The sequence below is a fragment of the Aotus nancymaae genome, unplaced genomic scaffold (genome assembly GCF_030222135.1).
Source record: "Aotus nancymaae isolate 86718 unplaced genomic scaffold, 86718_ANA_hifiasm-v0.15.2.pri h1tg000059l, whole genome shotgun sequence".
Taxonomy (NCBI): domain Eukaryota; kingdom Metazoa; phylum Chordata; class Mammalia; order Primates; family Aotidae; genus Aotus; species Aotus nancymaae.
This window is the reverse complement of record NW_026988473.1, coordinates 45,770,762-45,794,579: the sequence shown is the minus strand read 5'-3', so window position 1 is coordinate 45,794,579 and position 23,818 is coordinate 45,770,762. Positions and strand designations below refer to the sequence as shown.

At 44.9% G+C, this 23,818-nt stretch overlaps 1 protein-coding gene and 1 long non-coding RNA gene across 6 annotated transcripts in view; one reads left to right on the top strand and one right to left on the bottom strand.

Moving 5' to 3' along the window:
• Positions 1-14,761, top strand: part of SPON1 (spondin 1) — a 290,944-nt gene extending 276,183 nt beyond the window's left edge. Inside the window, exons 8-16 of one of the 3 annotated variants that reach the window (XM_012456606.3) lie at positions 2,603-2,804; positions 3,780-3,920; positions 4,748-4,823; positions 5,838-6,020; positions 7,271-7,441; positions 7,536-7,703; positions 8,556-8,720; positions 10,665-10,928; positions 12,387-14,761. In XM_012456606.3, coding sequence (XP_012312029.2) covers positions 2,603-2,804; positions 3,780-3,920; positions 4,748-4,823; positions 5,838-6,020; positions 7,271-7,441; positions 7,536-7,703; positions 8,556-8,720; positions 10,665-10,928; positions 12,387-12,550 — 1,534 coding nt within the window. In that variant the 3' untranslated portion in view covers positions 12,551-14,761. Of the gene's footprint in view, positions 1-2,602; positions 2,805-3,779; positions 3,921-4,747; positions 4,824-5,837; positions 6,021-7,270; positions 7,442-7,535; positions 7,704-8,555; positions 8,721-10,664; positions 11,353-12,386 lie in introns of those variants that run through there. The other 2 variants (XM_064365153.1, XM_064365154.1) reach the window with 2 other exon arrangements.
• On the bottom strand, positions 5,629-23,437 carry LOC105720239 (uncharacterized). 3 transcript variants are annotated; one of them, XR_001108102.3, is made up of 6 exons: positions 17,115-23,437; positions 14,891-14,972; positions 13,714-13,830; positions 9,198-11,000; positions 7,095-7,402; positions 5,629-5,901 (listed from the first exon to the last, which is right to left on the bottom strand). It is a non-coding gene; the product is annotated as an uncharacterized LOC105720239 (long non-coding RNA). The 3 variants fall into 3 exon arrangements; XR_010338351.1 differs by lacking the exon at positions 17,115-23,437 and having other exon boundaries at positions 14,891-17,107; XR_010338352.1 differs by lacking the exon at positions 17,115-23,437 and having other exon boundaries at positions 10,684-11,000; positions 14,891-17,107.
• Between the last annotated feature and the right edge of the window lie 381 nt (positions 23,438-23,818).

The window sequence follows — 23,818 nt, the reverse complement described above, 5'->3', positions numbered from 1 at the left end:
CAGTCTAAGCCGGGGAGAGGGAACAGTGAGTAAGTGATTACAATCATGGAGTCTGGCTAGAGAGACCTGTGCAGAGTGTGGGAATCCAGCGCTATGTATTTGCCTCAGCTGAGGTCAGACAGAAAAGCTGCTGGAAGAGGTGACATGACCTGAGGCTTGAAAGACGAGGGGACCCACTATTCTCAAGCTTCAGGTGTATTAAAATCATCTGGAGGGGTTATTAAAACAAACTGCTGTGTCCTAACCCCGAGTCTCTAATTCAGCAAATCTAGGGTGGGGCACAAGAATCTGTATTTCTAACAAGTTCCTAGAGGTTGCTGATGCTGCTGGTCCAAGGACCACACTTTTCCAATCACTGAAGAGCTTGCCCAATAGATGCAAGTACAGTAGAGCCTGCAGCTAACCTGCAGCTAACCTGCAGCTAGGATGGCCTGCCAGGGCCCAGGGAGTTTCTTGGGTAGCAGGTAGGGTGGAACAAGGGAGGGAGTGCATGGGAGGCAGCACCAGGTCCTTGTCAATCAACGGACCCCAAAGCCAGGGCTCAGGCCAGGTTCTTCTCCACTCCTGTGGTGGAACCTAGACTAGCATCAGGCTAAAATGGAAAGTCCACTCAGGAAGTCTTTTCCTGCCATCCATCCCCTTTCTGATCTCCATACGACCCTACAGTGTTTCTCTCAGTAACACTAATGGTAATGAGAGTTACAGGGCCCGGCACTGGGCTAAGTGCTGTCTGCAAGCTAGCTCATTTGAAACTCACGGGAACTCTTTGGAGTAGATATATATGATCACCATTTTAAAGATTTGGACACTGAGACACAGAAAGGTTTGGTAATCTGCCCAAGGACACACAGCTGTAAGAGGTGATACCAGAACCCAAGGGGCCCAGTTCCACAGGCCCTAGTTGGGTCTGCAGTCATTGCTTTCTGGAGCCAGGTGAGGGCAACCAGAAGCAGCTGGTCTCAACAGAGGGCACAGGGACTTCCAAACAGCTGAGGCAGACCAGCTGCCAGCTGAACTGAAGGAACAGTTGGTCCCTGGCCAAGGATTCCCCACAAATAGCAGCCTGGGGGTGCAGAGTCAGGCAGAGCTGCCTTCAAGCCTCAGTCCCCTCCTAGCTGTGTCTCTTAATTCATTAACCACTTATTCACTTTCATGGCCTCTCTACAAGACAGGATAATAATTCTAACCCCACAGGATTGTCATGAGGGGAAAATGAAATAATATGGGACTGCCACCCCGTGTGCCCTGCGAATGCGGCTCTTTCCTTCCCAGCCATGTGAGTGGTTGCTGCCATGTATCTCACATGGTCCCAGCCACTCCTGAGAATCTGAGTACACAAGGAGATAGAGGTTGAAGAGCAGCCTCTGATAGCTTAGACTTGGGATGTTATTCCCAGCAGCCGGGGGTGTCGGCCAAAGGTCTCTGGCTCTACAGCTGGTCCCTGCTTCCCAGCTGTGAGCTGATGAGTGCAGTCTGGTGCTGGGCAGTGCCTGCTATCGGCGGCCTTCTGAGGACAATGGAGGCAGGAAGCCGGGGAAGATGCCCCTTTGATGGCACACTGGAGATCTCAGCAGAATGGAAAGGGGACAAGCAGGAGGATTTTAAAATGAATGATTGGAAAGAACACTGACCTTGAACTAACAGCGACTTGGGCTATGGTCTCATTTTTGCCACTTTATGACTTTGGACAAGTTACATAACCCTCCTGAGTCTGTTTCCTCATCTGTAAATTAGAGTCAATCATCCTCACTCCAGGTATGTGGCGAGAATATATACAAAAAGACAGGGGACATTGTTAAGCAGTTTTCATTTGTGAATTTTATCTTACACCCGACACTGCTTGGCGCACACACAGTGCGCAGTATTTGCTTGCTCATGTATTCTGAAGCCTTTACTGAGCACGTGCTCTGTGCTAGGCACTGTAAATAAAGCCTTGAATAAGGCAGACAAAACCCTGCTTTCCCAAAGCTTATACTCAAGTGAGAGATGACAGTCGATAAAGAGCAACAAAAAAAAAAAATGAGCAAGGAAATACAAATAACGGTAAGCTCTGTGGACCCATCTAAACTGGATACGGCCAGGCATGGTGGCTCATGCGTATAATCTTAATACTTTGGGAGGCAGAAGGATCACTTGAGGCCAGGAGTTGTACACCAGCCTGGACAACATAGCAAGACCCCATCTCTTTAAAAAATGTAAAAGTTAGCTGGGCATGATAGTGCCTACCTGTAGTCCTGTCTACTAGGGAGGCTGAGGTTCAAGGATCACTTAAGCCCAGGAGTTTGAGGCAGCAGTGAGCCATGATCACACCACTGTACTCCAGCCTAGGTGTCAGATCAAGACTCGGTCTCTGGAAAAAAAAAAAAAAAAAAAAACTGGATAGGGTAGTAGTATGTGGTTCCCTCCACATTTGTTCAATGGATGGACCTAGGACAGAGAAGGGTATAAACCTGTAATGGCCAAAGGCAGAGTTCAGTGGGAGACCATGAATCTAACTACTCTCTGTCCTTCTCATTCTTCATCCATGATCCAGGCAGATTTCCCTCAGAGTGAGGACCAACCTCAGAACTCTAATGTAATGGTCTCTGTATTTGGTTTCCAGGAGAGCAGCACCCTCGGCTGAGTTTTCTGTGGACAGGACACGCCATTTAATGTCCTTCCTGACCATGATGGGCCCCAGTCCTGACTGGAACGTAGGCTTATCTGCAGAAGATCTGTGCACCAAGGAATGCGGCTGGGTCCAGAAGGTGGTACAAGACCTGATTCCCTGGGACGCTGGCACTGACAGCGGGGTGACCTATGAGGTGTGTGTGTGCCTGGAGTGGTGAGTGGCAAAGTTCCCCAGCACCTTTTCCTTGCCCAGCCCCATCCTGAGTGTCCTGGACACAGAGGGTATCTAACCCAGGCTCTGTCCTAGACAAACTTCCAGTCTGGCTGGGGAGCCCGGCATGGTCTCATCACATACAGAGTGTGATTTGGGCTCTGGGAAGTGTTATGCGGTGGCCAGGAGAGCACAGAGCGGGAACTGCTAAAGAGCAGTTCGCAGGCGAGCAGGGGACAGCATTCCAAAGCCACGATGGCAAGAGAGCAAGAGGGGAACAGCAAGAGGTTGATGTGATATGGCTGGGCCAGATTCTCCTTAGCTGGGCTAAGGAGTTTGCATTCTGTCCTGAATGTCATATTTCTCAGATATGATCAACTGCATTGAAATCTGGAGCCCTCAAACAACCAATGGGAGAACAATCTACAACAGGCATTTGTAAACTATGGTTTGCAAGGCAAATCTGCCCTACAATGTGATTTGTCAATAAAGTTTTCAAAGCCAGCTACACTCGTCCAAGTACATATTATCTGGGGCTGTTTTTTTACTACCATGGCTGAGTTGAGTATTAGCAACAGACACAGCATGGTTCACAAAGCCTAAAATATTTACCATCTGACCCTCTACAGAAAAAAGTTTTCCAATGCCTGGTCTATTAGGGAGAGTTTGGGATTCAGGTCAACCTGGCTCAGCCATTTCCTAGCTGGGATGGCCTCTCTGAAACTTGGTTCCTTCATCTGGGCACAATCCTACCATGTACATGGAAGAATTTTAAAATACAGTTCTAGAAATTTCCCAGCACAGCATATGGCATGAACACAATTCCATAAATATAAACAGTAGCCATTATACTTGTTAAATTCCTATCAGGACTTTGCTCTGATCCATATAACAAATGGCTTTTGTGGGTTTTCCCAGTTTTCTTTCTTACTCCCTGCCTCTATATGTTTTCCTGCAGTCACCCAACAAGCCCACCATTCCCCAGGAGAAAATCCGGCCCTTGACCAGCCTGGACCATCCTCAGAGTCCTTTCTACGACCCAGAGGGTGGGTCTATCACTCAAGTAGCCAGAGTTGTCATCGAGAGAATCGCACGAAAGGTACTGGGTTAGAGCCCACTCTGGCATCGACCCTTCCCAGTAGGAGTGCCAGGGAGACTGCACGCCTTTCTGCTCTAGAATTGTGGAGTCCCTGGAAGAAAGCATCTCAGGATATGGAATTCCCTGGTCTCCCCGGGTTTCTAACATGCACATTATTTTGTAAGATGAAAATGAGCAGGCCAGACACGGTGGCTCACACCTGTAATCCTGACACTTTGGGAGGCCGAGGTGGGCAGATCATCTAAGGTCAGTAGTTCAAAACCAGCCTGGCCAACATGGTGAAATCCCATCTCTACTAAATATAAAAAAATTAGCTGGGTGTGGTGGCAGGGGCCTGTAATCCCAGCTACTCAGGAGGCTGAGGCAGGAGAATCGCTTGAACCCAGGAGGCAAAGGTTGCAGTGAGCTGAGATCATGCCATTGCACTCCACCCTTGACGACAAGAGTGAAACTCTGTCTCAAAAAAAAAAAAAAAAAAGAAAATGAGCAAAATGAAATCAGCAGTGAGGCCCAGTGCTCAAATGAACAATTTGATCCAGGCAAATTGGTTTCATTGTGAATTCCGTAATTGATTACTAATGTCTGACATGGGCTGGAACTGGGAACGGTGGTACCCAAGCCATTTACTTATCATCCCTGGTTAACCACTCCCGCTTTCTTGGTATTTCTTTCTCAGGCAGATTGTAAATGTTGGCCCAGAACTTTGCCATGGCTCTGGGTGACATTTTATACAGAATGGGCATTAGATTTTAGTCCTCTTTCATCTTTCCCCTACACATTCTCTTCTTTCTCTCATGTGAGCCCTCCAAGTAAAATTGCTTTTGCAGGGGGAACAATGCAATATTGTACCTGACAATGTCGATGATATTGTAGCTGACCTGGCTCCAGAAGAGAAAGATGAAGGTACGTTGTTTTTTGTTGTTGCAGGTGGCAACATAAATTGACGTGACCCTTTGAGAAAGCAATTTGCTAACCTGTTTTAAGAATCATAAAAATATTCATGTTCTTTGACTTGGTAATCCTATCTCTGAGGATTTCTCCTCAAGAAAGAGTCAAAAACAAGGCCAAGGTTAGGCACAAAGCATAAGGGAATTGATGAAGATATGATGTCAGAATATATACTGAACAGCATCAGGCCTTTAAAATGATCATGTACATTTTATTTGAATGGGCTTCGCAGGAGTCAGACCACTCTCTGCTTCCATTCTCAGGCCAGCTGATGAGGCAGGTGTGGATACATTCACTTTCCCAGCAAGTAAAGAGAGGCCCAGGTCCTACAGGCAGGAGGGAGAGACAGAATCATGGTTCAAGCTCAAGTTTTCTTATGGGATCTGGAGCCAGACAACCTGGACTCTCAGTAGCATATGATCTTGGGCAAGAAGCTAATCTTTCTGTCTCAGTTTCCTCAACTATCCAATGGGGATAATAAGGGAACCTGCTTCATAGAGTTGTGAGAATCAAATGGGATAAAACATGTAAGGTTCTTAGAATGGTGCTGGTACATGGTAAGTACTCAGTGAGCACTGCCCTTATTCTTACCATGACACCTGTGTATGGGATCATCGGGGAGATGAGCCATGGCATGAAAACAAGCCTTGAGCTTTTCAAAATTACATACAATGTACCTGCATGTGTGTGGAAACAATGCCAAGATGAAGTGAAAATGAAAAGACGTTCATGTGTTGAAAGGAAGGGATAATAAGAATCGTTCTGCTCCTTCAGATATTTATTAGCAAGATGTTAAATTATAATCTTTAAAGGGAAGTGGATGACTGCTTCCATCCCAGGAGGACGCAGGCTCAATAAGGCCAGACTGGCAGCATGGCTTTTCTTGTCCCCAAATGAGCTGATGTGGGGAGAGGGCCAGTGGCGGCTCCCGTAGGCTCCCAGGGAAAACATGTCAAACACTCTTTCCAGATGACACCCCTGAAACCTGCATCTACTCCAACTGGTCCCCATGGTCCGCCTGCAGTTCCTCCACCTGCGACAAAGGCAAGAGGATGCGTCAGCGCATGCTGAAGGCACAGCTGGACCTCAGCGTCCCCTGCCCTGACACCCAGGACTTCCAGCCCTGCATGGGCCCTGGCTGCAGTGACGAAGGTGAGGAGACAAGCGAGGGGCTGGCAGGAGCTCAGGAAGGGAGGCTCTGCCCAGCAGTCAGACAGTGTCCCTGGTGAGGACACAAGGACCCTGACTGTAGATGTCAGTGGGGTCCACCTTACGACAAATTACAAATTACAAATAACACATAGCCTGCTTCTTGGCCTTAACTCCAATCTCTTCTTAAGGAGCCTGTTAACAGGTCAGCCCAGACTGAATCTAGATCCATTGCCCTAATTCTGTCATTCATGGCGCCTCATCTGTGTTCCACCTCAGCGTGAGTCACAGCACTCTCACTTCTTTGTGTCAGGACCTTCAGGCTGATTGCAGAAATTCTCAGTCTCTCTATTTGCAACAGCCCAAAGGTCAGGCTTGAAGTATAATCTTGCAACACCTACATCATGAGGGCCCAAGCTTCAATATTGCACTAAGCTGATTGTTGTGCAAAGGTCAGCTGTCTGCTTTCCAAGCCATGATCCTTTTCTCTGCCTGATGGATCTATGCTACTCACCCCCTGATCTTACAGGATGCAATAAGGCAATAAGAAGGGATGTATAGGCTGGACTGTTGTATGGCAGGAAGAAAAATTGAAAAACACTTCCAAGCTGAGGATAAAGAAAGCTTAATCTGTGCAGGTCATCAATTCCTTGGCTCTCCCTAGGGTGGGTGTCTTAAATACCTGTCTTGGGGCTGTGCTTTCAAGGTGGTTTATTGCTAGCTCGTTTTGCCCACAATAAGGGGAGTGAACCCTCCCATAGACAAGTCATCCCTACAAACAGGTGGGAGGAAAGCTGGGACTGGCCTGTCAACATTGAAGGCTGTGTTTCCTGGGGCTGGGACTGAAGAGCTGTCTAAGCTGAGGAGCTGAGGTCCTTAACCTCCCCCTCCACAGGGAAGGATTGTTCCTCATAAAAATGGATTATGATTTATCTTAAATTATATATAGATCAAATTATATCTTTTATTATATGTGTGTGTGTGTGTACACATTTTTTTAAACACCCTCCTTTTTATCCAAGCATCTTTCAAATGTATTTTCATGAGATAAGGAGTAATTCTGAGTGTCCCATGCACCTGGAAAAGAGGCATTTCCTCTTAGAGAACTTTGCCGGTTTAAGGATTTAGACCTCTTAGGTTTGCTGACATCCTCAACTGCCTGACTCCTCTTGATTCCCACTGGCAGCAAGTTCTGGCCGGGTGTGCATCCCGGCCACCATGCACTGCTGCAGCATGTGCTTGGTGTGTTGCAGACGGCTCCACCTGCACCATGTCCGAGTGGATCACCTGGTCGCCCTGCAGCATCTCCTGCGGCATGGGCATGAGGTCCCGGGAGAGGTACGTGAAGCAGTTCCCGGAGGATGGCTCCGTGTGTACACTGCCCACTGAGGAAACAGAGAAGTGCACGGTCAACGAGGAGTGCTGTGAGTGGGGGGCCCTGGGCGGGTGGGGGGCCCCAGGCAGACAGGCAGGTCCAGGAGGCAGCAGGTGCAACTCCAATGCCACCGGCCTCCCCAGCTCCCAGCAGCTGCCTGATGACCGAGTGGGGCGAGTGGGACGAGTGCAGTGCCACCTGTGGCATGGGCATGAAGAAGCGGCACCGCATGATCAAGATGAGCCCCGCAGATGGATCCATGTGCAAGGCCGAGACCTCCCAGGCGGAGAAGTGCATGATGCCCGAGTGCCGTGAGTGGGCGTGGGGGTGTGCTTGGAGGAGGTGACCAGGGCCAGGTGTGGAGAGCCATGCCACCCCCTACTACCACCATAAATGTCAGAGGCTAAGCAGGAGGAAAGCATGGCCCATGGTCCTTGCTGGGCACTGCTAGGAGCCAGATGAGAGCCATAGGTGTGTGGACATCAACCAGACCCAAAGAGAGTAACCTCCACTGGGGGACATTCTAAGCAATACTGGGGTGGCAAACTGGTAACCTTTGGATAGAATTCACCTGCAGCTGTGTTTTATAGGAGTGTCTTTCTTGCAGTGGTGGGGAGGAGGGGTAATACATTTAGGTGGGGCATACTCTACCCAGGTCCAGCCCACTCCTGTTGTACATTAGACTTGGCTGATCCCATAAAGCATGACCTCCCTGCTCTGCACAAATGCATATGGGCCTGCCCACACATCAGCACGCAGATATATACAGGCACACAAGTACACGTTCTAGGGAATTCAGGACCACAGTGTCCAAAAATGCGGCCCTTGGCCCCTCCTTTAGTGCCCGATTCTTGGTGACTGTGGGATGTTTCTGTCTCTAGGAAGATCGTACTTTCCAGTGGGGACTTCTGTAGTCATATTACTACCCTCATGTCATAACCACCAGGGGGCCGGGAAGATGAAAGAGAGTGACAAGAAGAGCAGTAGGCTGCTGAGCCAGTCGTCCTGCTCCGTAGAATTCACTCTTATGTGAACCCATGGGCCAATTCTACTTTATTCCAGGGACCAAAACAGGGGACTGGGGGTGGGACACTGTCAGGCCAGGGAGATCAAAGAAAACAAAAGGAGCCTGTTCTCAGTGGCAAACCTGGTTCTTGATCTAGACACCATCCCATGCTTGCTGTCCCCATGGTCTGAGTGGAGCGACTGCAGCGTGACCTGCGGGAAGGGCATGCGAACCCGCCAGCGGATGCTCAAGTCTCTGGCGGAACTTGGAGACTGTAATGAGGACCTGGAGCAGGTGGAGAAGTGCATGCTCCCGGAATGCCGTAAGTCTTGGAGCTCCCCAAAGCCCATCACTTCTCTCCTATGTTCCTGAGTCCAGGGAGCCCTGAACCAGGCAGTGCTAATACAGCTACATCCTAGAATAAAATGGTTTGCTGGGGAGGAGCTTGGGGTTTGGCAGTCAGTGTCTGCAGTTACTTAAACACTACATCAATTTCATTAGTAAAGTGAGAATCCCACTACCGTCTACAAAACACCCAAAGTGCAAGTTGCTGTTAAGTCTAAATGGGAGACACATATGAAAAACAGCACAAGGCTCAAAAAGCCTTAGTTCTTTCCCTCCCATCCCCCAACAATTATGGGTTTGCCTGACCATGGATTTTCCGAGCTTTTGAGTTCTATTCTTCTCCCTATGACCATTTTATTTCCCCATGACCAGACCCCGGACATTAAATCAATGACTCCGGCAGACTGGTAAGAAAACCAGCAAGAAAACAAGCCAAAAGTTCTCAAAAACTCACCCCACCCTACTCGCAGTCCTGTTCTCCTCCAAAATCTCTGCCATCAGCTGTTTGTTTGTATTACACGGGACTAATCTCCAAGCAGAGCGAGCCAGTTTCCTTGGCTGGTCTTCCAAGAGCTGCTCTTTTGGGTGATGAAAGAACAGGCACAAGGGCTGTGGCTCTGGCCCCCTCCAGCACACACTTGCAGTCTTTCATGCTCCCTCCCCTAGTTAGTAACCTTCAGCCGATGACTCAGCACCTCTGTTCCTCAGTTTCCCCATCTGTAAAGTAGCAGGAAACACTTTCTAGGTTGCTCTGAGGATGAAACTGAGTATTTGGTCCGAAGTGTGAGCACCAGATGTGGCACGGATAGGCCTCAATCCCTGCTCCATGCTTCAGCTCCTGGGCTGTTAGGTAACTTGGACCATCCACTAGAGAAAGCCTGGGATTTTCAATAACTAAGACTGGCCTATGGTTCAGGCCAGCTCACCAGAGTTGGAGCCCCATAGCCTTCTGACTGAGAGTGTCTGACTTAAAAGTCTTCATATTCACAGGGTCCACTGAAGGAAAGGAGAAGAAAATGAACATTTATGGAGCACTTACAGGGCTGGGAGCATCTCATTTAATCCTTACAACCTAATGAGAAAAATACCACGATCCCTATTTTGCAAATAAGAAAGCCGCCTCAGTTCCCACAGGGGGAGTAAAAAAGAAAGAACTGAAACTGTTGAAACTAAAAAAGAACAGTCTAGGTCCAGCCTGGCTTTGGCCTTGCAAGGCCAACAGAGCACTTGGAATAATTTACCTCCCTGGAACACATCCTGACAATTAGACTGATGTGTTATTAATAAGAATTTACTGAATCTCGTACTATGATAAACCATAAAGTACCACTTGCTCCTGACCCTCTACTGAATGTCCCATTTATAGCTCCTGTTTTTCACATAGACCCACCACATACAGAACACAGGATGATACTGAAATGAAAAGCTGCCAGGGCATGTGAGAACCACAATGTCCTTGGTATTGGTCCACAACGGTCAGCCACTTTTAGCTTGTTGATATGTTCTCTCCAAAGAGCAGCAGGGGGCTTGTTGGCCTTGCTCTGAAAAATACCATCAGTCAGTTTGGGAGTGTGGGAGGCTGTTCTATACTTGAAGCTGATCTGACAATACTCTAGGAGCTCACAGAGCAGAGCAAGAGGCTTTGAATACATCTTCAAAGTCCTCCAAAGCCTTCTTGAGTCAAAGAGGGAGCACAGAATGGGTGATGACCTGTCATAAATCCTGCCTCTGCTGCTTACCAACCACGGGGGCTGGATGAAGTCAGCCTGCCTCTTGGAGCCTCAGTTTCTTTTTCTGTAAAATGGCATGACATGGCACTTCCTTTGCATTCCTCATAGGCTCGTTGAGATGTTCAAAAAAGAGTGTGACCAGATCTTGTTTCAGACATGAGATACACTGATGCCCATCTGTGTCTTGCCAGCCATTGACTGTGAGCTTACCGAGTGGTCCCAGTGGTCGGAGTGTAACAAGTCATGTGGAAAAGGCCACATGATTCGAACCCGGATCATCCAAATGGAGCCTCAGTTTGGAGGTGCACCTTGCCCAGAGACTGTGCAGCGGAAAAAGTGCCGCATCCGGAAATGCCTTCGAAATCCATCCATCCAGAAGCTACGCTGGAGGGAGGCCCGAGAGAGCCGGCGGAGCGAGCAGCTGAAGGAAGAGTCTGAAGGGGAGCAGTTCCCAGGTATCCCTCCCAAGTGTGGGCCTGGGCTGGTCTCCAGGACAGGGGGGCTCTGCACTGGGCCAAATCTTGGATCTGTCAAACAAACAAAAAAAAAAGACGACTGGGGGAGAGTCGTATTTTCTGCAGTCGTCTTCAGACCACATTTTGATTCTTCAGATCCAAGTTTTTTCCCAGATGTTAAGCAAGCAAAATTTATAAAGGAGAGGATTGGGGGTCAGAGGGTCCTTTATCAAAGAACATTTAGATAACCTAATTACCTGCCAAAAGTAAATTTTCAAGCAAAGAATCTTCAGGAGTTGCACAGTTCCTTCCTTTCTGCACATGTATAAAACCAGAAGTGTGTCTAACTACATCCACTCCTTGCAAAAGGGGGACATGATACAGATATGTCAAAGGAGTCTTGTTCGTCATTTAGGGAATGTTCCCGAGAACCTCCCAGAACGCGTCATCTTCCATTTTAAGGGTGTGGCTCAGACAAGGCAGCCGTGGCCTAAGGCTTTATGATTTCTCTTGCAAGGCTAACCAGAAGTTCAGCAGCAGTGTCATGTCAGCCTTGAGTTTTATTTCCCGAAATAATATTGAGCCAAGCAGCCAAATAACTAATTGAGCAATGCACCAAGTGCTCAGGGAGCTGAGAAATGAGCATCTTAGACTGACTGGAATTCAGGGACATGTCAAAACAGGGAAAATTAGAGTGGGTTTTGAAAAACTTGGAGGAATTTGCCACATAGAAAAGTACATTCCAAGCTGGGCGTGGTGGCTCAGGCCTGTAATCCCAGTACTTTGGGAGGCCAAGGCAGGCAGATCACCTGAGGTCAGGAGTTCGAGACTAGCCTAGCCAACATGGTGAAACCCCCTCTCTACTACAAATACAAAATTAGTCGGGCGTGGTGGTGCGTGCCTGTAATCCCAGCTACTCGGGAGGCTGAGGCAGGAGAATCGCTTAAACCCAGGAGGCAGAGGTTGCAGTGAGCCAAGAATGCACCATTGCACTCCAGCCTAGGCAACAAGAGTAGAAACAACTCATCTCAAAAAAAAAAAAAAAAAAAAAAAGTACATTCCAGGCAGCAGGAATAGTCATTGAAAAGGTAGATGGTCTCTCCAGTAGTCTAGCCAGGCTTGCTTACATGTTGGTGGAAAGGTTCCTAGCAGCTTTTATTAAGCTCATTTTTGCTCATGTCCCATTGGCCGTAGCAAGTCATGTTATCAAGCCCAGATTCAAGAGGTGGAGAAACAGAGTCTACCTTTCGATGAGAAGACCCATGAAGCATTTGTGGCCATTTTTTGCAATCAATCACATATGACCTAACTGTTCCAAATAAGGACTCTAACCAAATCATTACATACTTGAGCAGAGGAGGAGCCCAGACAACCACATTTCACAGTTCTACTAGAGTTCAGCATCCCTGTTCTGTCCCCAGTTTCTGCTGGCCTAACCAGGCATTCTCATGCTTTCAGGTTGTAGGATGCGCCCATGGACAGCCTGGTCAGAATGCACCAAACTGTGCGGAGGTGGGATTCAGGAACGCTACATGACTGTAAAGAAGAGATTCAAAAGCTCCCAGTTTACCAGCTGCAAAGACAAAAAGGAGATCAGAGCATGCAATGTTCACCCTTGTTAGCAAGGGTACAAGTTCCCCAGGGCTGCACTCTAGATTCCAGAGTCACCAATGGCTGGATTGTTTATTTGCTTGTTTAAGACAATTTAAATTGTGTACACTAGTTTTCATTTTTGCAGTGTGGTTCGCCCAGTAGTCTTGTGGATGCCAGGGACATTCTTTCTGAATAATTCTTGATGGGTACAGGCTGAGTGGAGCACCGTCATCTCCAGCCAGCCCTCTTCCTGCACAGAAGTGAGTAGTGTCAGCCACCTTGTACTAAACTGAAACATGTCCATGTCCTTCTGGAGCTTCCACCTGGCCAGGCAGAACAGAGACTTTGGCCTCCTCCACATGGAGAGGCAACCATGTCTGGAAGTGACTCTATGCCTGAGTCCCAGGGTGCGGCAGGTAGGAAACATTCTCAATCAGATGAAGGGAGCAGATTCCCCTCATTCTCATCATCATCTTTGGCCTGTTCACTGAAAACACTGTTTGCCCATGTCTTCTTAGTGGAACTTTAGGTCTCTTTTTCAAGTCTCCTCAATCAACAGTAGTTCCTGAGGAAAACAGAGCTGGTAGACTTGAAGAGGAGCATTCAGGTTGGGTGGCTTTTGTTCTTTCATTGAGAAATTTGGAATACATTTATCTCACCCCTGATATTGGCTCCCGATGCCCCCGGAAACAACAAACAAAAAAAATATGGCTGCTTTATTTAAATGTAAGGTAACGAGTTTTTACACCTGAGATAAAGGATAAGTTAAGTTTAGAGTGTATTTTTCCCTTGCTTTGGGGGTTGAGGGGAGTAGGCACAATTCTAGGAAGCCAGCCTTCTTTACTTTTTGGTACTAAATCCTAATTGGAACCAAGACCAAGGCAGCAAAATTGGTCTCTTTAGCACTCCCATACCTGAATTTTAAAATCTTCCTACACATCTAGACTTTCAAGTTTGCAAATCAGTTTTTAGTAAAACATTTTTGTTATACAAACAAACATTTTGCTAAAAGTCTGCCCAAAGCCTCCCAAATCATTCCTTCAACAAAACAGTTATCTCTGTACTTCTTTAGTTATTTTAGTCATAAAATTTTATATGTAGAGAGAAAAAGTTATCAAGACAGAAAGTAAATCTAAGAGAAAGGAATATTATGGGATTAAGCTGAGCAAGCAGTTCTAGTGGAAAGCCAAACCTGTGTTAGTGCTCCACACCACGGTGGTGGTCCTCCCAGACATGCATAGGAATGGCCACGGGTTTACACTGCCTTCCCAGCAATTATAAGCACACCAGATTCACGGAGACTGACCACCTAGAGATAGTGTAAAAGGACATTTTCTTAGTTGGGTCCATCAGCAGTTTTTGTTCCTGCATTTATTGTTGAAAACTGTTTCTTTTATAGGCCTTCTTATTGCTTAATCCAAATGTGTGCCATTGGTGAGACACATATAATGCTCTGAATACACTAAGAATTTGTATTAAACAAACACATCAGGATATTTCCAAATACGACATACTATAGCCCTGAATATGTACTTTAACACAAGAAAGACTGTTCAATAAAAACTCACTGGGTCTGTCTTTTATGTTTTTAAGCTAAGTAAGTATTCTGAAGGTTGAGTCTTTTTTATATTGTCCTCCACCTCCATCATTTTCAGTAAAAGACATGGCTTTTCCTCCCTTGTTCTTGGAGGGACCATTATTACATCTCTGAACTACCTTTGTCTCCAACATTTTTTAAATCCTTAAAAAAAAGGAGCACAAGATAAAGAAACATGAGATTTAACTTCCTACTTGAGAAAAAAAAAACTCCTCTTCATATAAACCACCCACTTTTGCAACATTGTTCTAAGCTATCTAGATAACTCTCAACTCATGATAATCAAAGTTCCTTAAGATGGTGATTCCCAATCCAAGGACAAGCCACCCTAATGTCTCATGTTATTTGGTCACAGTTGGGTACGTTTAAAATCCTGATTCTAGAGACTTAAAACCAGGTTAATGACTAAGAATGGATAACACGACTCTTGTTGCACTGTTATTTTTTGTTTGCAATGGGGAATTTATAAGGAACATCAAGTCTCTTTCTTACCAAAGTCTTGTTAGGTGGTTTATAGTTTTTCTGGCTAACAAATCATTTTGGAAATAAAGACTTTTTACTACAAAAATGAAATTTGTTTGGACTTCCACTTGAGATAGTAAAGAGTGTATTAGACACCCAGTAAAAACTGCCATAGAAAGGAGTTATAATTGTTTGTTGTGTATATTTTTTTTCAATGCCAAACCAGTTGTAATCCAATTTACATCTATATTTTAGGTTCAGCAGCAAAAGCTCAGAGATAGATTTCCCAACCAGACATTGGGTTACTCACTGGTCACCTTGTCAGTGCATGTTATTTGAAGGGAATCTGCTGTAGCAAATGAGAATAAATCTGGGCTTCCATAGATCCAGAACTGAAAAAAAATTAAAAAATTGTGCTTTTAATTTGAACTTTGCATATTAAACATATTTTAGGCATACTCAGTCTATGTACTCGCTCCAGGAAATTAAAGGTATATTACACATTCTCATATGACTATAGCGCTCCAGAAGCAGTCCAGGTCAAGTACATGGCTAAAATGTGCTAGGGCTTGAGTCTGTTCCCACCAAAACTCATGTTTTAAATTTGATCCCCAAGGTGGCCACATTGGGAGATGGCCTAGTAAGAAGTGTTTGGGTCATGCAGGCATATCCCTCATGAACGGCTTTGTACCATTTTACTGAAAGAGTTCTAGCTCTCTCTAGACTGAATTAGTTCTCACAGAATTGCTCCCAAGGGAGTAGGCTATTATGAAGCCAGGATGCCCCTTGGTTTTGACTCTTTGAACACCTCCATGTCCCCTTTCACCTTCCCCGCTATGTTATGACACAGCATGAAAAGCCCTTAACAGAAACGGAGAGACGCTGGCAGCATGCTTCCTGTACTTCCTAGCCTGAAGAACCATGAGCTAAATAAACCTTTTTACTTTATAAATTACCCAGTCTAAGGTATTATTATAGCAACATTAAAAGGACCTAAGATGAATGTCAATACACACAAATTCTCAAAGTCTAATTATTTCTGTGACTTATTTCTATTTAGCCCACATTTCAGACCATGGTTAAATTTTTTTTCTTTTTCTGAGATAGAGTTTTGCTCTTGCTGCCCAGGCTGTAGTGCAGTGGTGCAATCTAGGCTCACTGCAACCTCCGCCTCCCAGGTTCAAGCGATTCTCCTGCCTTAGTCTCCCAAGTAGCTAGGATTACAGGCATGCGCCACCATAACCGGCTATTTTTTTTATTTTATTTTTAGTAGAGATGGGGTTTTTCCATGTTGGTCAGACAGGTTTTGAACTCCCAACCTCAAGTGATCCACCCCTCTTGGCCTCCCAAAGTGCTGGGATTAAAAATATATATATATTTTTAAATTTGTCCAGCCACCACAACCGGTCAAAAAAATAAAATTTGTTTTAAATATCAGAAAATCTAGCCTGAGCAACATGGCAAAACCTTGTCTATACGAAAATACAAAAATTGTTCAGGCGTGCTGGCTCATGCCTGTAATCCCAGCAGGCTTTGGGAGGCCAAGGCAGGCAGATCATCAGAGGTTAGCAGTTTGAGCCAATCTGGCCAACATGGTGAAACCCCATCTCTGCTAAAAATACAAAAATTAGCTGGGCATGGTGGTACGTGCCTGTAGTCCCAGCGACTCAGGAGGCTGAGTCAGAAGAATAGCTTGAACCAGGGAGGCAGAGGTTGCAATGAGCTGAGATCACGTAACTGCACTCCAGCCTGGGCAACAGAGCAAGACTCCACTCAAAAAGATTAATAAACAATAGCCAGGCATGGTGGTGTGTGCCTATAGTCCCAGCTACACTAGAAGCTGAGGTGAGAATCACCTGAGACCAGGAGGTAGTCTTTGGTGGGCTGTGTTCATATCACTGCACTCCAGCCTGAATGACATAGCGAGACCCTGTCTCAAAAAAAAAATCAGAAAGCTCAAAGAACTGTAGAAAGGCCTCTCATCAGTTTATAATGGAATCTGACCATTAAAAGCGCCCAGCTTTCTAAGTTCAGCTACATAGGAGCTAAATATTGTTATACCCTAATGATACAGACACTGTTGTTCAAAATAAAAAAGACTAAACATTAATGTTTAATCCCTGATTATAACATAGACTCAAGGAAGACACAGTCATTTCCTCTATTATGTGGAGCTATCAATTTTAATAAAATGATTCATTTTGTTCTTCATATTGCCCAATGTAAGGAGAATGAATAAAAATAAACCTCTTTTGAAAATGAGATGCAATAACAAATTATAAATAGCAGCTGAATGCTAATTAGCATAAAGCTAATTCTCAATTTACATCCTTTGAAATCAGAAAGCAAAAGATCTACACTAAAACATCAAATTTATATAATGACATCCTGCATTAGAAACTCTGTTAGTTCCAAACGCTTCACACACTCTAGGGTGGAGAGACAGAAGTTGTGTCATGGTTCAGCACCGGAAACCTAGGTTAAAACCACTGCTGCACCTGAGTAGCTGTGAGGGCTGGGGCCAATTATCTTACCTTTTCTGGCCTTAGGCTTTGACACAAGCTCTCCCATCCAGCTGACGTCTCTACTCAACTTCCACAATTTGGACAATTCTTAAGAGTGGGTCCTAATGGTATCCTGTTGTAGGACTCATTGAAGGCCAACTGCACTCCACCCAATCCTCACTTCATAAATGAGTAAATGCACGAACTGTGAGAAGCTGGTTTGCATTTCTGTCACTTATAACCGAAAATGTCATGACAAAATATGCATGCATAATTTTACAGTTATCACCAGAGCAAAATGAAATTTGTCTTCACTTAACATTTAAAATATTCATAATGTCTTAACATAAGATAGCATTCATTAACATTTTTTCATACTGCTCTAAATACTCCTAGTCTTTAGAACTGACTGTTAATAGTTCTCATATTTTAAGCAGCTACATGTTTAAACAATTTTTCTTTACCTCAAATAATTTGTAAGTAAAAGGGTAAAAACACCTTATTCAAGTCTACTGACTCCTTTACAACACCTGGAGTTGGTATAAGTATAGTTCCTCTTTTTCTAGTGTTGGAATGCGTTACTCAGTAGTCCTAACCTGGAATCACTAACCTATCTAGGAAGTCACAAGAGCCACCTGTGAAAAACACTTGACTCTCCTGCTCCCTTCCCCACTATACTAGTGCTGCCCAAACCAAGACCTGCAGCCTGATAACATCCACAAATGAGATAAGAAACTGAAAGCAAGTGTTCAGAAACGTGTAATTTGACACTGCCATAATGTACAGGAGAATTATATTCCAAATAATTCATTTTTTATAACATTAGCAAAGTATCAGTCCACAACACTGGAGACTAACAATCTTTTAACCTGGCCCTCCAATGCAGATAGTCTTGAGAAGCTGCACTGCGCCATTCTCCCCGATAAGAAAGGCATGTACTAGCCTGCAAACTAGGTTTCTAAATCTCTCAAACACTGAAGGACCAGATGTTAATACCTACCTAGTTCCAGATCTGCATACCTCTATATCTGTGATTAAGTAACTTGGCGTGGCTTTTCTTATTCCTCTAACCTCCTACCCCATAAAACAAGATAACTTCCCCATCTTGCCCTGCTTTTGCCACAATTTCTCAAAATAGCCCACACTATTTTCTCCACGTCCTTAGCCTCAGATCACACCTCAACTCACTATCATCTGGTTTCCACAACCAGAAAAGTGAAATAAATCTAAGGAAGTAATCAGCAACCCACACATGACCAGTGCTGCTTCTCACTCCCCCATCCCCTCCACAGCACTCAATGCTTTCCACCACCTCCTTGGCTTTCTTTACAGAACAGCCTCGTGGTTCTCTCCGGTTTCTGGCTACTTCTCTTGGCTTTTTGCTGCCTCTTAATCTTCTACCTCCCACGTTCGTTTTCCCTGAAGTTTTATAACTTGGACCCTCTCTCAAACACAGTCTTCCTGGAAGATATTACCTAGTATTTTCTCCATCACTAAGCTCAAAAGACACAAATTCCAAATCTATATTCCTAGTCCTAGCTTCCTCTTTTGACCTCCCATTCCCCATTTCCAAATGCCTCCTGGACTAACCCTGTATGTGACTATCACATTTATTTCTATCACTAAAGAGTTGTCTACACTCATTTTAATTACTAGCACCACCTTCTTCCTGGTCGCCCAGACAGTATTTTGGAGACTCAAAACATCGCTTGGATATCCCTCCAGTGTTGAGTCTCCTCCCGATGTCACTGCAGTTCAGGTCTTCATCATTTCTCTCTATGAAATCATCCATTTGTCACATGATTTTTCAGCACATGCCAGGCAATATAAACACAAGAGACGTGATTCTGCCTTCACTTAGTTTATAATACTAAGAGGACAGATTCCACGATTCCTACAACCTCTATCTGACTGCCAAATCTGCACTTCTCTGCCATTATGCTACCACTAGATTAGATCCAGGCACCTCCTGTTCAGAATCCTTGGCAGTTTCCCATTATATGCACAAGGGCCAGCCTATTTAAAGCCCTCCACAATCTGATCCCAGTCTGCTTTATTGTATTTTTTTTTCCATTCCATATAGAATCTTTTTGGTCTAGTCCAGAATACACCCTGCATTCTGCCAGCTCTGGGCCTTTCCCATCTTTCCACCACCTCACTCTTCTCTCCTCTCCATCTCAAATCCTACCAATCCACCAAGCTCAAGCTTAAACACCAATTATAATTAAGAAGCTCTCAGATTTTCCAGGAGGAATATATGCTACAATCCCTTCCGCTGGACTTGACAAGACTTTTTTAATGCTTTTCCTACTCTGCCCTGAAAGTGGGTCCCAGCATTTGTTTTTAATCACTCTAAAACTTCCTGCACTAGACTCTGAGCAATTTGAAAGAAGGAAACTCTCCACATTTATCCATTTCCTCAGAATGCCTATTACTGCTATGCATATACACACACACACACACACACACACAAAACCTGTATGCTCAGTCAAGTTTTTTTGTTTTTGTTTTTTGATACAGAGTCTTATTCTGTCACCCAGGCTGGAGTGCAATGGCACAATCTCAGCTCACTGCAACCTCCACCAACTGAGTTCAAGCAATTCTCTTGCCTCAGCCTCCTGAGTAGCTGGGATTATAGGTGTGTGCCACTATGCCCAGCTAATTTTTGTATTTTTAGTAGAGACAGAATTTCACCATGTTGGTCAGGATGGTCTTGAACTCCTGACACCTTGCGATCCACCCACCTTAGCCTGCCAAAGTGCTGGGACGACAGGCATGAGCCACCGTGCCCAGCCAAGTATTTTTAATTAAAACACATTTTGCTAAAACTTACTTTGCAATTTTAGAAGCAGACACTGGTTAAATTAATTACCCTTAAATGATGTGTTTCAAAAAGACTATTTGATTATCATCTCCTTCTATTCATCTGCCAGTTAGTTATCTGGTTTCTTGTTTTTAAGAGTCTTGGCCAGATGGAGTGGGCCACTCCTATAATCCCGGCACTTCGGGAGGCCAAGGTGGGTGGATCACCTGAGGTCAGGAGTTTGAGACAAGCCTGGCCAAAATGACAAAACTCCATCTCTACTAAAAATACATAAATTAGCCATGGTGGCACATGCTTGTAATCCCAGCTACTTAGGAGGCTGAGACAGGAGAATCACTTGAACCCAGGAGGCAGAAGAACCAAGATCATGCCACTGCACTCCAGTCTGGGCAACAGAGCAAAACTGAAAAAAAAAAAATGAGGTCTCACTATGTTGCACAGGTTGATCACAGGATCATACCTCTACTGCTGCCTCAAACTTCCTGGGCTAAAATGGTCCTCCCACCTCAGTCTCCAGAGTGGCTGAGACTACAGGCACATGCCACCATGCCCAGCTAATTTTTATTTTTACTTTTTTATAAAGATGGGATCTGGCTATGTTGCCTGGGCTGGTCTCAAAGTCTTGGCCTCAAGCAATCCACCTGCCTAGTCCTCTCAAAGTGCTGGGATTACAGGTGTGAGACACCATGCTTGGCCCCTACTTACTTGTTAAATGAGATCATTACGTATAGCATATAGCTATGGGGAAAAAAAAAGATGAATTAAAACAAGTCATGATAAACAGAAGAGGAGCAAGCTATACTTTAAGTATATACAACCTTGTTACATCAGATTTTAAAAGCAAATGATAAAATAGTCAATAAGGGTATAATATATATCAACAAGGGCAAATGTCCAACTCTGAGATACTGTAAACCTCTAAACAAACAATATAAAAAGAAAATACCTAGAACAGAAATTCATGACCATCCATTCAGGAAATGCTGTCTGAAAGAACTTCCACATAAAGAGACATAAGAGATTCTAAAGATGGGAATGTAACCTCAAATGCTATATGTGCTATAAAGCAGGGCTGGCAAACCATGGCCTGTGGATCAAATTCATCCTACCATCTGTTTTTGTACAGAATGGTTTTCACAACTGCAAAAGGAGAGTCATATTTCATGACATATGACAATGACATGAAACACAAACATAAGTATACACAAAGTTTTATTGGAAAACAGCCACATTCATTCATTTATACATTGCTTATGGCTGCTTCAGTGCTATAATGGCAAGGTGGAGTAGTCGGGACAGAGATACAGCCTGTAAAGCCCAAGATGATACTTACAATCTGGCCCTTTATGAAAAAAGTTGCCAACACCCAACTACAGAGAAAAAATAGTCACACAGATAAGGACTATTCATTCCATGAGACTGGCCACTCTTTGTAAGAAATGTTTCAAGTCAGAGATTTAAAAATTTACAAGGCACCTCTGATTGTACAGTAAACATCAAATCGGAAAGACTTCAAGTTCCAATGACAATGGAGTAACAGGAATCAAGAGTTACTCTCCCTAGACCATTTAAAAACTGGACTAGGCCAGGCACGGTGGCTCACACCTGCAATCTCAGCACTTTGGGAGGCCAAGGTGAGCGGATCACGAGGTCAGGAATTTGAAACCAGCCTGGCCAACATGGTGAAACTCCGTCTCTAAGAATACAAAAATTAGCCAGGCATGGTGGTGCAAGCCTGTAATCCCAGCTACTCAGGAGGTTGAGGCAGGAAAACTGCTTGAACCCGGGAGGCGGAGGTTGCAGTGAGCCAAGATCACGCCACTGTACTCCAGCCTGGGCAACAGAGCAAGACTTTGTCTCAGGAAAAAAAAAAACATAAAACAAAAAAATTGGACTAAATACATTAAACAATCATTTTCAGACATTGTACACCAGGCAACAAAAGACTACAATCCTGATGGAAGGGAAAGAAGTAAGGTAAGCCTTAACCCTGTCATGTCCATCTGCCTGGAGACACTCCAGACTATAGAGGGGATGGGGATTCCACATAAGACACAAATGTTTCCCTGAGCTGAAAGGAGACATTAAAGATCTGCAAGTTTGAATCAACTAGAAGGCAAAGGAATTACTTGTGGTGAGAAGACAGCTACACATAAAAAAAGCTCCAAAGACATGCATAGAATCTGAGTCTTTGCTGAATATTAAGATACATATGTCTAGGATGAAAACTCCAGGAGGTTGGGCAAAGAATGACCCAGGAGCTATGAATAGAATGGTTCCCTAGAGATCACACGGGACTGGGAATTCTTTGCATTCCCAAAAGCCAAATTGATATTTTAGGCCATTCAGGAGAGAGACCCCAAAAGGGTCATACTTTATTTAGTACTGGAGCTAACCTACCCTGGGAAAAAGGCTACTTGAGACTGCATTAGTTTTAAAAGAAGTCTTGAAAGGATCAAACTGAACTACAGTCAATAAATTAACTATCAGGACAAAACCCAACAAAGAAGACAACAAAATCTAGACACCCAACAACATAAAATACACAATGTCCTTCATCCAACCAAAAACTTCCTCGACATGTGAAAAAAACAAAAAATGCAACCTGTAACTACAGAAAACTCAGTCAATAGAAACAAATCCAAAAATTATACAAATAGAATCAGCAAAAACATTAAAACAGCCATGTTCAAATATTCAAAGCAGCCTTTCTAAATCACGGTTCTGTGAGAGAACTGAGCCCTACAGTTATCTGAATGACTATTTTCTCCATCCACCCAAAAATGGCACATGGCTGTACCATTCTAAATGCTAAGGTACAATGCAAATTTTCTAGATGCAAACTGAGCCCAAATGCTGTATATGTTGTGTGTTAATTCAGGGCTCAATGTTGTGCAAAACCAGTTGAGAGGGGCTAGTTAAGAGAAATACATGAACACAATGAGGAGAGAAGCATAATATATATTTTTTAAAAAGATCCAAGTATCATTTCCAAGGGCTAAAAACCCCACAAAATCCAAAGTGAAAATTCACTGGGTAAGATTCAAACAACAGATTAAACAACAGCAGAAGAAATGGTTCTGGGGATACAGTGCAGTGGCTCATGCCTGTAATCTAAACACTGGGAGGCTGGGAAGGGCAGATAGCTTAAGTTCAGGAGTTTGAGACCAGCTTAAGCAACATGGCAAGACCTCATCTCTACAGAAAGTACAAAAAGTAGCCCGGCGTGGTGGCATGCGCCTCTGTAGTCCCAGCTACTCAACAGGCTTAAGTGGGAGGATGACTTGAGCTTGAGAGGCAGAGGTTGCAGTGAGCCAAGATGGTGCCACTGCACTCCAACCTGGGCAACAGAGGGAGACATTACAGGGTAAGGAAAGGGGAAGGGGGAAGGGAGGGGGAAGGGAAAGGAGGAGGGGAGGGGGAAAGGAAGGGAAGGGGAGAGGAAGGGGAAGGGGAGAGGAAGGGCAAGGAAAAAGGGAAAGGAAAGGGAAGGAGGAGGGAGAGGAAGGGGGAGGGGAGAGGAAGGGGGAGGGGAGAGGAAGAGGGGGAGGGGAGAGGAAGGGGGAGGGGAGAGGAAGAGGGGGAGGGGAGGGGAGAGGAAGGGGGAGGAGGGGAGGGGAAAAGAAGGGGGAGGAGGGGAGGGGAGAGGAAGGGGGAAGAGGGGAGGAGAGAGGAAGGGGGAAGAGGGGAGGAGAGAGGAAGGGGATAGGAGGACAGAGGATGAGGGGAAGGGGAGGACAGAGGAGGATGACAGGGAGGAGAGGGGAGGCATAAAGGTAATGGGGCTTGAAGATATAATAAAAATAATTCAAAGCGAAGCATAAAGAAGAAAAAAATAAACTGAGATTTTAAAAAGCTGATGAGTTTCTCATAAAATCTGGATATTATGTAAGCAATCTCTTGTTATCCC